Source organism: Anomaloglossus baeobatrachus, chromosome 10 (assembly GCF_048569485.1).
Source record: "Anomaloglossus baeobatrachus isolate aAnoBae1 chromosome 10, aAnoBae1.hap1, whole genome shotgun sequence".
In the NCBI taxonomy this organism is placed as follows: Eukaryota; Metazoa; Chordata; class Amphibia; order Anura; family Aromobatidae; genus Anomaloglossus; species Anomaloglossus baeobatrachus.
Window position 1 is genome coordinate 86,999,403 of NC_134362.1, and position 13,765 is coordinate 87,013,167.

Sequence of the window (13,765 nt, forward strand, 5' to 3'; positions counted from 1 at the left end):
GATTTCAAGATTATTTTTTCGTGACACATTGTACTTTATGATCAGGGTAAATTCAGGTTGATATTTTTTGCATTTATTTGTGAAAATATCGAAATTTTAGTGAAAATTTTGCAATTTTCAATCTTTTAAGGTTGATGCCTTTTAACCAGATAATTAAATCACACAAAATTGTTAATAAATAAGATTTGCCACATGCCTACTGTAGATCACCATCATTTTTTAAACTTTTTTTTTTAGGGAGTTAGAAGTGTTAAAAATTTATCAGCAATTTCTAAATTTTCCAACAAAATTTACAAAACTATTTTTTTCATGAACCACATCCCATTTGAAGTTACTTTAGGTGGCTCATATGACAGAAAATGCCAAACAATGACACCATTCTAAAAACTACACCCCTAAAATTTCTCAAAATCTCATTCAAGAAGTTTTCTAACCCTTCAGGTGATTCATCGGAATTAAAGCAACGTGGAAGGAAAAGATGAAAATTGTACTTTTTCCCCACAAAAATGTGGTTTAGCCAAACATTTTGCACTTTTACAAGGGTAACAGGATAAAATGAACCATACAACCTTTTGTGCAATTTCTCCTGAGTATGCTGAAACCCCATATGTGGTGGAAAACTACTGATTGGGCGCACAACAGGGCTCAGAAGGGAAGGAGCTCTGTTTTACTTTTGGAATGCAAATTGTCTGGAATCAAAACAATGTCAAGTTTGCATAAACCCTTGATTTGCCTAAACAGTATTAAACTTCACAAGTGACCGCTTTTGGAAACTACACTCCTCAAGCAATTTAACTAGAGGTGTGGTTAGCAATTTGAACCCACAGGTACTTCACAGAATTTTATAACAATGAGCTGTGAAAAGAAAAAAATCTAATTTTTCTCACAAAAAAGGTTGATTTAGTTCCATTTGTTCATTTTCATAAGGGTAACAGGAGAAAATGGACCATACAATTTGTTGTGCAATTTCTCCTGGGTACACCAAAACCCCATATGTGATGGAAAACTACCGTTTTGGCCCATGACAGGGTTCAGAAGGAAAGGAGCACTACTTGAGAGTGGATTGGGCAGAAAAAGGCAATTGCAGGCACCATGTCGCATTTGAAAAGTCACTATGGTGCCATAGCATCAGAAATAATCCACGCGTGACCACATTTTTTGAAAGTACACCTCTTCAGGAATTTGTTTCGGCATAGAGTGAACATTCTAAATCCACAGATGATTCACAGAATTGTGTAACATTGGGCTGTGGAAAAGAAAAATATTTTCCATAAAATGTTGCTTTAGTCCCATATTTTTCATTTTTAAAAGCGCTATTAGAAGGATATGGATATAATAATTTCATAATTTCTCCTGCGTTTGTAATATCCTATATGTAGTTACTTTTAAGGCACAGTGCCAAACTCAGAAGGAAAGGAATGCAGATTTTGCTGAAATGGTCATGTCACATTGGCAGAGCCCCTTAGATGCCAGAACATCAGAACCCTCTAAAAGTGACAATATTTTACAAACTTTACCCCTCAGTGAATCCATCTAGTGATGCAATGAGGATATTGACACCACGGGTGTGGCAACAATGTTATACCATTCTGTGGCGAAGACAGCTAGTAATTGCATTTTTTTCACTAAAATACTCTTTTAGCCACAGATTATTTATTGTCAGAAGGGGAAATGGCTAAAAAGGGCTTCATAATTCGTTATACAATTTCAGCTGAACATAGCAATACTCCATGTAAGGCTGTACATTACTGTTTGGCCATATGGCGGGGCTCCAGAGGGAAGGAGTGCTATTTGACTTTTGCAGCACAGATTTTTCTAAAATAGTTTGTGGACTCCACTTGCAAAGCTCCTGATGTACCTAAACAGTGGAAACCCCCTCAACTGACCCCTTATTAGAATTTGCACTCCTCTGGGAATTCATCTATAGGTGTAGTGACTATATTTACACTATCGGCATTTTCCGGAAACAAACACACAAATTAAAATTATGCCATTGTAGTGCCCAATACTTTGTAGTTTCCAATACATTGTGCCAAGCTTGTGCTTCTGGAACCACACACCCGTAAAATAAGTGTGTTTCTCTTCATTACACTAATGTGAAACATATGGATGGTAATTGCAGTTTAGGCACATTGTGGGGCTCAGTAAGGGGAGTGTATTTGGATTTAGGGGCTCAGATTTCTTATTTGGTGACATGTTGGGATACAGAACATTTTGGATCAGTTTACATGAACTACGCTCTACGCTGAGCACTTACATTAGGATGTCTATCTAAATATCTGAAATGTATGATTTAGAGGAAGACTCTGATGGAGCCATTCATCAATAAGACAGGCAGAGTTACCCTGGACTCCATCTGGCCTCTGTTTAGTGGTGTTTGGCTTTTAAGATGTGCACAGAACTGTAGTCGATCGTGTATTGAGCACACCTAAAAAGACTTCTAAAAAGAGCGACACCACTGGATGATAGGCCAGACATTAAAGAGAGTCTTCCATCAGGGGTTCTGTCTGACTCACGTATTTCAGAGATTTACACGGAAACTCAGGGTTAGCGCTCAGCATAGAGAGCAGGATAAATCTGAGCTGAGACTTACTGCAATCTTTGGAAGGAAGAATTAATAAATCAACAGCAGGTCAAGAATTGGTTTAAAGGGAACCTGTCAGATCCCATATGCATTCTGATGTGCAAGCAGGGTGATGTGTGGCCTAGAAACCCCTTCCTACCCATCCATGTTTTGTAATATTGTGTAATATGAATGTATAACAAAACGTTTTATTATTTACATGTTCCCTATGTAAATGATCAGAGGGTCTAGTCCCCTAGGCGTTGCATCGCCCTGTGGGCGTTTGCTTGCTTTCCGTGGTATCACACCCGTGTGAGCATGATACCATGGATTTACATGAGCGACGTAACCGTCAGCTCCTTGAGATCCGGCGCAAGCGCGCTTGCGATTCCGCAGATTTGTTATCCAGGTGCTTGCCTCTCGGCTTCAGACGCGCTCTGCACATGGTCAGAACCGCAGGAGTCTTCTGACATAGTCCACGTTCCCAGAATGCAGCTCCAGCGACCGTGAATAGCAGTAAATTACAACTATTCACAAGTGCCTGGTAGTGACAACAACTCTCATCAGCGTTGCTGAGTTCAACTCTGATGAGAGTTGTCATCACTACCCAACGCCTGTGAATAGCTGTAATTTAGTGCTATCTACAGTTGCCACAGCTGCATTCGGGGAACGTGGACTATGACAAAACTTAGTGGGAACATTTTTTATATTAAATTGGTAAATGAGGCCTAGTGCTCACTCATAATTTGTCTCCTGCTCTGCAGTACACGAGTATTGCAATTTAAACTTAAACTTTACTTTAAATACCAAATGTCGCTTCTTCCCTTTCGAACCCTGCCGTTAGTTCAAACACAACTTTTTTGACTGCATGTCAGATATTGCTGAGCTCAGATAAAAGTGAGTAACAAACTATGGGGTCCACTTTTTCATGTTACCTCTTGCAAAAGTGAAAAATATGGGGCAAAAGTAACATTTTCGTGAAACATAAAGATAGGTTGAATGAATTGCACATATACCAACTTATGCTCCAGCTCATTTTGGGGGGTTTTATATAACAACACATGAAGGCCCCAAATTCATTGTTTCTTTTGAACCTGATTATTTTTAGTTTTGTATGTTTTGTGCCTTTTTTTGTTTGCACCCAATACATTATTCTATGTTTACCTTTCTTGAATTCCATTTTATATGTGCTTGACTGTTTTTTTGTTTTTGTTTTGTTTTGGCTTTTTGCTTTGAAGGCAGAGTTTAGTGATTTCAGAAGTTTTTTCCTGATTTGTCAATTATGAGTTTTTAATATGCTGCAAAAATTGGCATAACTTTACTCAGTCCGCCATTCTGTTGTAATTTTGCGAATGCTAGTATTTTGGTGCAATGCTTAGGCCATTTTGCAAAGCATTGAAAACCAGTTCAAGACAGATCTTTTTTTATTTTGCACCAAATTCATGACTCACATTCACCATTTAATAAATATGGCATCAAAAATGGAAACTAATGCCATAAGACAAAAAAGGAAAGGGGCTTAAAAAACATGCAAATGATGAATGGGGCCTTTAAAAGGAATCAGCAGGTTTTTCTACCTCATTTGTAAACAGCATGACGTAAGCAAAGATACCCTGAATCTAATGATGTATCACTTAGTTAACTAAAGGCCAGTTTATACACAGCGACATCGCTAGCGATATCGCTAGCGAGCGCACCCGCCCCCATCGTTTGTGCGTCACGGGCAAATCACTGCCCGTGGCGCACAATATCGTTAGTCCTCATCACACATACTTACCTGCCTAGCGACGTCGCTGTTGCCAGCGAACCCTCTTCTTTCTAAGGGGTCAGTTCATTCAGCGTCACAACGGCGTCACTAAGTGGCCGCCCAATAAAAGCAGAGGGGCGGAGATGAGTGGCCTGAACATGCCGCCCACCTTCCTCCTTCCTCATTGCGGGCGGCCGCAGGTAAGGTAATGTTCCTCATTCCTGCCGTGTCGCACGTAGTGATGTGTGCTGCCGCAGGAACGACGAACAACCTGTGTCCTGCAACAGCAAAGATAATCGGGGAAGGAACGACGTGTTAACGATCAATGATTAGGTAAGTCATTTTGATCATTAACGGTCGTCCGTGCATTTCACACGCAACGATGTCACTAACGAGGCCGGATGTGCGTCACGAATTCCGTGACCCCAACGACATCTCGTTAGCAATGTCGTTGCGTGTAAAGCGGCCTTAAGTTGTTCTAACACAATTAGAGTTTTTAGATTTTTTTCAATGCAGCAGAGCTCAGAAAGCTGCTCCCACCCACACCAGGCTTTCTGTATACAGAACCCATAGAGAGTGATTTACTAATTACCTCTGACCTCTATCTGAACTAGTCCAGTAATGATAATTTCCTGAAGCTATAACAAACATTGCAGATAACCAACTGCACACATAGTGATAAGAGACACATTGCTGAAATCTCTGTGTTAACCCCTGCAGCATGTTATCTTCAGATTACATAGCAATATCCTGCTGACAGATTCCCTTTAATGTTTCTATACAACTTCTATGTATCACATATTAGGATGCAAAACTGTGTTTACATTCTAATTATATTTCTGTTCTAGTGTTTATGATATTGTAGGAATTATGACTGTTGTCACAAGGTCATGAGGCCATATGGGAAGATGCTCATTTTTCATCATAGTTTTTTCTCTCCTTTTTCCACCATCACAGGTGTCTATTACTTGGCCAGATGACCACCAAAGTGAATTTGATGCCAGTTGGCTGAAGAAGAGATGTTTTTCAAAAACGTCAAGAGCAGAAATGAATGAGGAACTCTTTCTTCAAAGTATGTGAAAAGAAACAATATGTTTTGCTAGGATCGAATCCTCCCTGAAATGTAGATGATTAGATATGTTTACTTACAGTAAAGGTATTTAGGTATTTAATAAAAGATCTAGGTTCTGATACCCTTTGAACATATTTTAAATAAAAAAAATCACTTCTGTTAGCTGAGTTGAGATAGTAAGAAAAGAAACATTCCTCATTAGGAATTACTGTATATCTAAAAATTACAAGTGAAGGGAAAACTGGTGAAAGTGTGGGATACAAGTGATGCGATGGCCAGAAATAGTGTTATCCTATTCTAAGGGCTTACATGATATTAGATGTACGATTGAAAAGGAACCTGTCATGGGAAAGAACGCTATAAGGCCATGTGGGCACTAGCAATTGACTTTTTCTTAAGGAAAATCCAGACCCTCTTATAGAATCCCCCACCTGTAGTAAAAAAACGCACCAAAACTGCAACGAAATTCGCATGCGGTTTTTCCGTGGTTTGGTGTGGTTTTGGTGCACATTTGCAACGGTTTTTCTGCAGGTTGGTCCCTGCGAATTTTTACCATTATCTATGGCAAAAACCGCAGGTACCTGCAGAAAAGAAGTGACATGCACATTAATTCCGCAGCGGAAATTCCGCGGGTAAATCCGCAGGTGTAGAAATCTGCTGAGTTTTAGGGTGTCAGTTAATCATAATTAACAAGAGCTACTGGATCTTTAAATGGGGATTTATTACAAATAGGGAATTTACAATGACATACATAAGGAAAACTTAACTAAGGGAAAGGGTACAATGAAAGGGGAAAGGTAATGGGAGAGGGTGGTGGAAGATGGGAAGTGGATAGACGGACTAGCTTGGTAGGCTACCTTTATATCAGACACACAATCAAACATGGCCCATACAGTGCCCATCCCTGTAACACCTCCACATATTAGTAGCATCCAATCAGGTCACAGTCCTTTGAGTTGTCCAGGAATGTGCATATGGCTGCTGATGTCAATGCTCTCCTGAAGGTGGCTCTCCGAGGTCAATTTGTTAAAGGATTAAGACGAGTCTTGACAAACCTGTGGATCCTGTGGATAGTGTCCTGGTATATATCAAAGGTCTTTTTCATATCAGAAAGCCTGAAGACAGATTTACACTCCATTCAGACTGGAGACTTGATGTCCATCTCCAATACAATGGCTTGTATTCCACTTGAACAAGGGATTGTTTACCAATATCCATTTTAATAGGCTATGAACAGGACATTCAATTCATGAACACCACAGGAGTTGTGTATCTTCCAAGAGGATAAGGGGTACTTTGCACGCTGCGACATCGCAAGGCGATGCTGTGATGCCGAGCGCGATAGTCCCCGCCCCCGTTGCAGCTGCGATATCCTTGTGATAGCTGCCGTAGCGAACATTATCGCTACGGCAGCTTCACATGGACTCACCTGTACTGGGACGTCGCTCTGGCCGGCGACCCGCCTCCTTATTAAGGGGGTGGGTCGTACGGCGTCACTGTGACGTCACACGACAGGCGGCCAATAGGAGCGGAGGGGCGGAGATGAGCGGGATGTAAACATCCCGCCCACCTCCTTCCTTCCGCATATCCTACGGAAGCCGCAGTGATGCCGGTAGGAGATGTTCCTTGCTCCTGCGTCTTCACACACAGCGATGTGTGCTGCCGCAGGAACGAGGAACAACATCGGACTGTCGCGTCAGCGTAATTATGGATTACGCCGATGCTATACCGATGATACGATTACGACGCTTTTGCGCTCGTTAATCATATCATCTAGGCTTTACACACTATGATGTCGCCTGCGATGCCGGATGTGCGTCACTTTCAATTTGACCCCACCGACATCGCACCTGCGATGTCCTAGTGTGCAAAGCCCGCCTAAAGGCGCCCCGTTCAATTCACCTGTAGATGTGACCTTTATCATGTTGATAGAACACAGATCAGTTCATCACAGAACACACAATGGCCTCCTTGCCTCACAGATTATGAAACTCCTCACTGAACATGGCCGATTCCTTTGATGTACAGTCCTGGTAATGTTGGTAGCTCATAGATGCAATATGGAGTCCAGTAAATCCTTATGATACATACATTGTCCATGTTGGCTTCCAACAGCAGGTATTAAAAAAATGCAGTGTGCGCAGAGCATTTTTTTTATACACATAGGTTTTGCTGAGGAATGATTGCCGATAGATTAGAAACATTTTCTGCAGCAAATCCGTGGTAAAATCTGCAGTAAGTCCGCAGCGTGCACACATAGCCTAAATGTACAGATATGGGATTAATTTGCAGGTTAATAGCGTTTTGAACCTTCCCGACGCCAGCACCTTGAGTCCTGTAGCCTGGAGGAAAAGAAGTTTAATCCTCCTCGCAGCATTAGGGTTTCAGTCATCGGAGCAAGTTCAGTCACCTTGTTGTGTATGGAGAGCCGTGGCTATAACAATAGCCCCTGGATGGACTGATAGCCGCTCATCATTAGAACCAGCTGTCAGTCTGGCTGGGGGGTCCAGTTACAGCTGTCACTCTCCATTGACTGACCTCGTGCTGGTGCCGCCCCTATCACTGAAGCCCAAATGCTGCTGGGAGGGTTAAACTTTTTTCCTCCCAGTAGCAGTGCTCAAAGTGCTGGCAACATGCAGATTCAAAACGCTAGTAACCGGCAGATTAACCCCATATCTGCAAGTTAATAGCAATTTTGTCAAAAACAGGCTTTTTAAAAGGTTTAATGAGAATTAAAATAAAACTGAACTTTGACTCAGTCATGTGACAAGTCGACCCTAAGGGCCCTTCAAGGTTCTGTCTTCCGATGGTGAGGAACTGCAAGAGGTAAGTATATTGAGAAATGTATTATTTTAGCTCATTAGATGCTTTTTATGCATAGAAAACCACTCTAAGGCTTGCTTGGACCTTACTTTCAGACCACATTTTTTACAGTATTCGTTCCTTGGGAGCATGATATAACCTATACAAGTTTATGTATCATGGATACAAGCATGGTGAGCCTAGTATAGTCTAATAAGCAAGAACAGATCATTGACCAGATGTGAACATGAATATATAGACAAAGAATAGTAGTGTTTTACCACACTGATAAGAGTATGACAGTGGGTAACACATTGCCGAAATTAGGCTACATCTTCCCCCCTGACTCATGCGGAGTGCTGCACTCAATTATTACTGCCCCACATGAATCTTTATAGGGTTGCAACCAAAGGTCACATTTGTGTAGAGTTTCTTACGAGCTATGTATGTATGAAATTACCCATGTAACTGTGTATTTTACAATTCTGAAGAAGTTGTAAAATATATTACAGTATATCTGGTATTTTGCGCTCTTATTCGTTATTTCCTTAGGGTCTCTTTATTTTCTTTATTTTTTGGGCCATTATTATGGAAGTAAACATTTATGCGTTATTCTTTTAAATATTTCTGTTTTCTTCTAAACTTTTAGGCATAAGGAAAACAACTCCGTTTGGTAATATTTTCTTTTAGAACAGTAGTGCATATACTACTGATGGCAGAAATTGGAGAGTAAATACAGCCTGAAAATCAGGTTTTGTTCAGATCACAATTTGATGTACTGTATATCTGGTATCCATGTAGTCTATGCAACTGTCATAATGTCACAATAGGTACGAGGAAGTACCAAGCGAATGACAAAAGGGAAGGGAAGGGAAATCTTCTGTCTAGGGAAGAGGGAGATAATAAACCCTGGCCAAACATACTGTTGGTCCCCGGGGTCCCTTCCCACCACAAGATAGGTTCCGTACCTATTCGCCGAGCCGTACACCTGTCCCTAAGTATCCCTAGTGCTAGACCCTAAATAGGGAACAGGTGGGATAAGCTCTTCGTCAACCCCACTAAACTATAGAAGACACAAGGGGGGCACACAGGGGGAAAAACATGAACAACTTATACACAGATGACTCAGGTAGATGTTAAGCAAAGTTTCAGCAACAATACCACAGATGAGTTCAAGCTGCCTGCTTGCATCCAGAGCTTGTGAATGAACTGAATATCACCAGCACTAGTCCAGGGAAAGGGAGAGTATTTAAACCCAAGGGGAAATAAAGGTGATTATCATCTGAAGGACAGTTGAGCTCTGCTGGGTCTCAAAGGGAAAAGGATGAAAACTGAGCAGAGGAGAAACCGAATATATTCAATACTGACAGCAGGAACAATAGAAAGGCAAGGAGCATTTTGCACAGCCAAATTCTGTGACCTTCTATTGCCCGATACCACAGGACTGTCTGTCACCCATGACACACCCCTGACACATAATGACTCGCATAGAGGAGAAAAACTACACTTTTTATCACAGTAAAGAAAAAAGTATGCCAACATATATGGCTTACCTTGGTGGCAAAAGGGCACATTTTGTCATATATGAAGCCTACAAGAGTCAGTAGAACAGTTAGGTATAAACAGTGGAAGTATTTCCTGATGTAAGTGCAAAGTCTGTTACTCTCTTGTAAAACGTATATGGTGGCTTCCAAATTTTCTCCAAAGACCTCTGTATTCCACAAATGCTTTGTCCTGGATTATAAAATCAAGGCTCCTTAAAGGCTGCTTTACATGCAGCGACATCGCTAGTGATGTTGCTCGTGAAAGCACCCGCCTCCGTTGTTTGTGCCCGTGGCGCACAATATCACTAGTACCCGTCACACGAACTTACCTGCCTAACGACGTCGCTGTGGCCTGTGATCAGCCTCTTTTCTAAGGGGGCGGTTCGTGCAGCGTCACAGCGACATCACACGGCAGGCGTCCAATAGAAGTGGAGGGGCGGAGAGCAGCCAAATGAAATTCACGCCCACCTTGTTGCCGGAGGACGCATATACAGTGTTGTTCGTCGTTCCTGGGGTGTCACACGGAGCGATGTGTGCTGCCTCTGGATCGACGAACAACCTGCATCCTGCACCATTAATGATATTTGGGATTTGAATGACGTGTCAACGATTAGGTGAGTATTTTTGATCGTTAGCGGTCACTCGTACGTGTCACACGCAACGACGTTGCTAACGAGGTCAGATGTGCGTTACGAATTCCGTGACCCCCAACGACATCTCGATAGCAATATCGTTGCGTGTAAAGCCCCCTTTAGACCAACAAGAGCTCCATACTTGTTTAAAGGTCAACCACCGTTGTAAGTGGTATCATAGCTCTGCCCTTGTTCCCTTCACTGCAAAGCTGCAACACATTTTTATTATAAACCAGCCATGTTTTTATATCCCTGGACCTATGATCTAGTTCAAATCTATGAAGTCGCAAATGAATTCATAAAATGTTAGTCAACTCTACTGCCCATCTAAATGAAATCCTACTGACTAGCCAGGTGCTGCTTAAAGGGTTATTCCCAAAATCTCATTATTTTTACAAAATGCAGTTAATGCCTTCTTACTGTTAATAAACAGACGAAGTCCAACATAAAGTTTCTTTTTTGGACCATTGTGTATTTTTTATCTATGTGCCTGTCTGTGCATTCAGCTTCACATAGCAAAATGGGAGGTTCTATAGGTATCTGTTAAAACTACATTTCCCAGCAACACTTGCTTCTCATCAGGGCAGCAGACCCCTCCCTCTCCAGGGTGTGCTCTTTACAAGCCCTCTGAATTTTCACCAAGCTAATCTAAATGTAGAATTCATCTTGTGACTGTGTACGTTCTGGTCCTGTACAGTTCCCTGTCTGAACAATTTTTTTCTTCTGCCATCTTCATCAGTATAGCGGTTGTATGGTTTTGTATCATTATTAGTTTATTGTAATAGCGCTCGCCTCTCTTGTACTCCTGTATAATAGGAGTGCAGAGTTGTGTTTGTTACCTTCTGCTGACAGATAACTTTTGGAACACTGCAAATGCCGCTCAACTGATGCATATTGAAGAAGATAATCCTCTGCCATATGCATCAACAGAACAACATTTGAAATTTCACATCACTGATCTGACAGCAGTGTGCAAAAAATGCAGCTGCACTAATCTTAGCCCCTCTATACAGAGCCCCATCCTGCTGTACATGACTCGCCCACCCCAGGGCTATGGGACACCCGGTGCCGGGCCGGACTAGTCCGGTGGTAGTCAGTGGTGGCTGGGCCCGGCTCCGTGCCCCTGGTGGGTGTCAGTAAAATATGTGGCTTGATGAATAAAGTTTGTGTTCGTGACGCCACCTGTGGTATGCGGCTATTAAGCCGCCGCTGCTGTGTGAAGCCACCGGGATGATGTTATGGCAGCAATGCTGGTACTGCTCCCCACAGGTGGAGCAATGCCCGGGGCACAGTTGGTGCTTGTGAGTGTCTATGCAACTGAAATAACAGAGACCACTTCAAGGGTGCAGTTCAAGTTCTTTACTCACAGTTCTTGTCACAGCTGTAGGGGCCCTTGGACTGCTGGGACCACTGTCAGGGACCTCCGCCGTTTCTGGGTGATTCTGAGAGTGAAAGCCGGTACCCTTCTCTTAGTGTCTCTTTCTTCTGCTGTCTTCCTTAGCCTTGCCTTTGTTAGGGTGGACCTGGCTTGGCCTCCACTACAGCCTCCAGGCTGGGGGTCACCTGTCGGCTGATTACCCCTTTTCTGGAAGTCTGCTATGGGTTCTGGCCCTGGGAGTTTACAACGTTCCCTGGGCCTCGGTTTTTACTGTTTGGAGATGATTTTGCACTCCTCCAGTCTCTAGGGACCGTCCCCTGTCGCAGCTTGATCCCTCCACTGATGTTAATGTGGAACAGGCCACCGCAGCCTACAACTACCCGTGGCGCCTCTAGGACCTCTCCGTGGTACCTCTAGGACTGCCCGTGGTACCTCTAGGACTACCCGTGGCCCTGCGACTCCTTCTGTCTCCTACGTGGTGTCACCTGGACCTCTGGGTCCCAGGATCTTCACCAGGAAGCGTCTCCTTCTGTTTCTCTGCTCCTGTCTGACTTGGAGCTTTCTTTCCTTCTTTCTTTCTTTCTTTCCTCCTCCTTGCCTGCCTCCAGCAGGCCTCCTCCTCCCTCCTTTCTCTCGTTCTTCTTCTCCAACTACATGCTCACTCTCTCACTCTCTGAGGTAGACTAACTAAACTTGACCTTCCTCTCTGCTCTACACTCGGCTGGCTCTCCCCACCCCCCGGTTGCTAAGCTACCACCCTATGGGAGCAGGGATGGGTCTTACGACCCCTCCCAGCATGCAGCATGGGAGGGTAACTGCCACTTTCCCTGGTCCCAGTATGTTCCTAGCAATGGGTGTAGTGTGGATTTACCAGGGGACCGGTGTTCACTCCCTTCCTCACCCAGAATGGGGCATCACACCGCTGAATGGGGTGCAATGACCTGTGGCAACGGAAGCCTCAGGGGCGCCACACTCCCCCACAGCGAATCCCAGCATGTCCTCGGGCTGAAAAAACAACAAAACATGTGGGAGAAACTGCAAAAACATTTTTGTTATGCATAACATAAAACAATAAAACATTTCTTCCCTTTATGGGAGGCATAGGTACTTGAACGTTGCAAACTTCTTATAAAGAAAACTTTAAGTGTGCACTTCCAGTCCATAGCACGGTTCGGGCACATCCCCCATAATTCTGGTAGGGGGCACAACGGGTGCAACTAATTACATTGTTGGCTACAACAAGTCCAGTAGCCTGGCAGTTCGTTTCTTTTCAAAGAACAATGGGACATAATCAACCAGCCACTAAGTCCAATGGCCTGGTTACATAAGACACATAAGACATCACATTTACCGGGGCCCACATTCCAGTTCAGTGGCCCGGTACACATAAACATGGGGGGTGACATCTTCGAAAAGCATGAGGGGCAGTACAGCAGGAAAGGGTGTCATCTTCGAAAAGAATGAGGGGCAGAACACAAGGGACTTCTTAAAAAAGAATGAGGGGCAGACAGGGGCTGTATACAGTTCAGCATCTCTTCATCTTTACTCACGAGGGTAGATGCGAGGGTCCCACTCCGGCATTGCTCCTGGCAGCAGGTACGCCGACGATATCATCGTCTGGGTCCCCTGGGCGCTGGTCCCTGACCTTCTGCGCTGTTCTGCAGCCTGGATTGGAGTTGGACTGCTTGCAGGTGTTGCACGGTGCTGCTGCAGAGGGCTGCTTGTCTGCAGGGGGCTGTTGCTGTGGTCTCTAGGGCCCTGCTTTGGCCGGGCTCCCTGCATCACACACGCCATGGAGATCCTGGTCTGCTTCTCCTGAGTGGCTGTCGCAGGACCTCTGCTCAGTTCTGTGGCCTGGGTCTGCCTTGAGGTGGTGCTGCTGCTAGGGGAGATGCTGCGCTCTTGCACTGTGCGGCGCCACTCTGGCTCTTCTGGGGCCGCTTCTTCCCGCAGGATATGTACATGCAGCGCGTACCAGCCACGGTTCCCCATCAGCCGTGTGTACTCTACGACATCACCCAGCTTTG

General features: G+C 43.8%; 1 protein-coding gene across 3 annotated transcripts in view; it reads left to right on the top strand.

Annotated features, from left to right (window-relative positions):
* Positions 1-13,765, top strand: part of BBOX1 (gamma-butyrobetaine hydroxylase 1) — a 217,628-nt gene that overhangs the window by 68,493 nt on the left and 135,370 nt on the right. For all 3 annotated transcript variants that reach the window (XM_075326519.1, XM_075326517.1, XM_075326518.1), the window contains exon 3: positions 5,268-5,382. In XM_075326519.1, the coding sequence (XP_075182634.1) occupies positions 5,268-5,382 (115 nt within the window). The remainder of the gene's footprint in view (positions 1-5,267; positions 5,383-13,765) is intronic.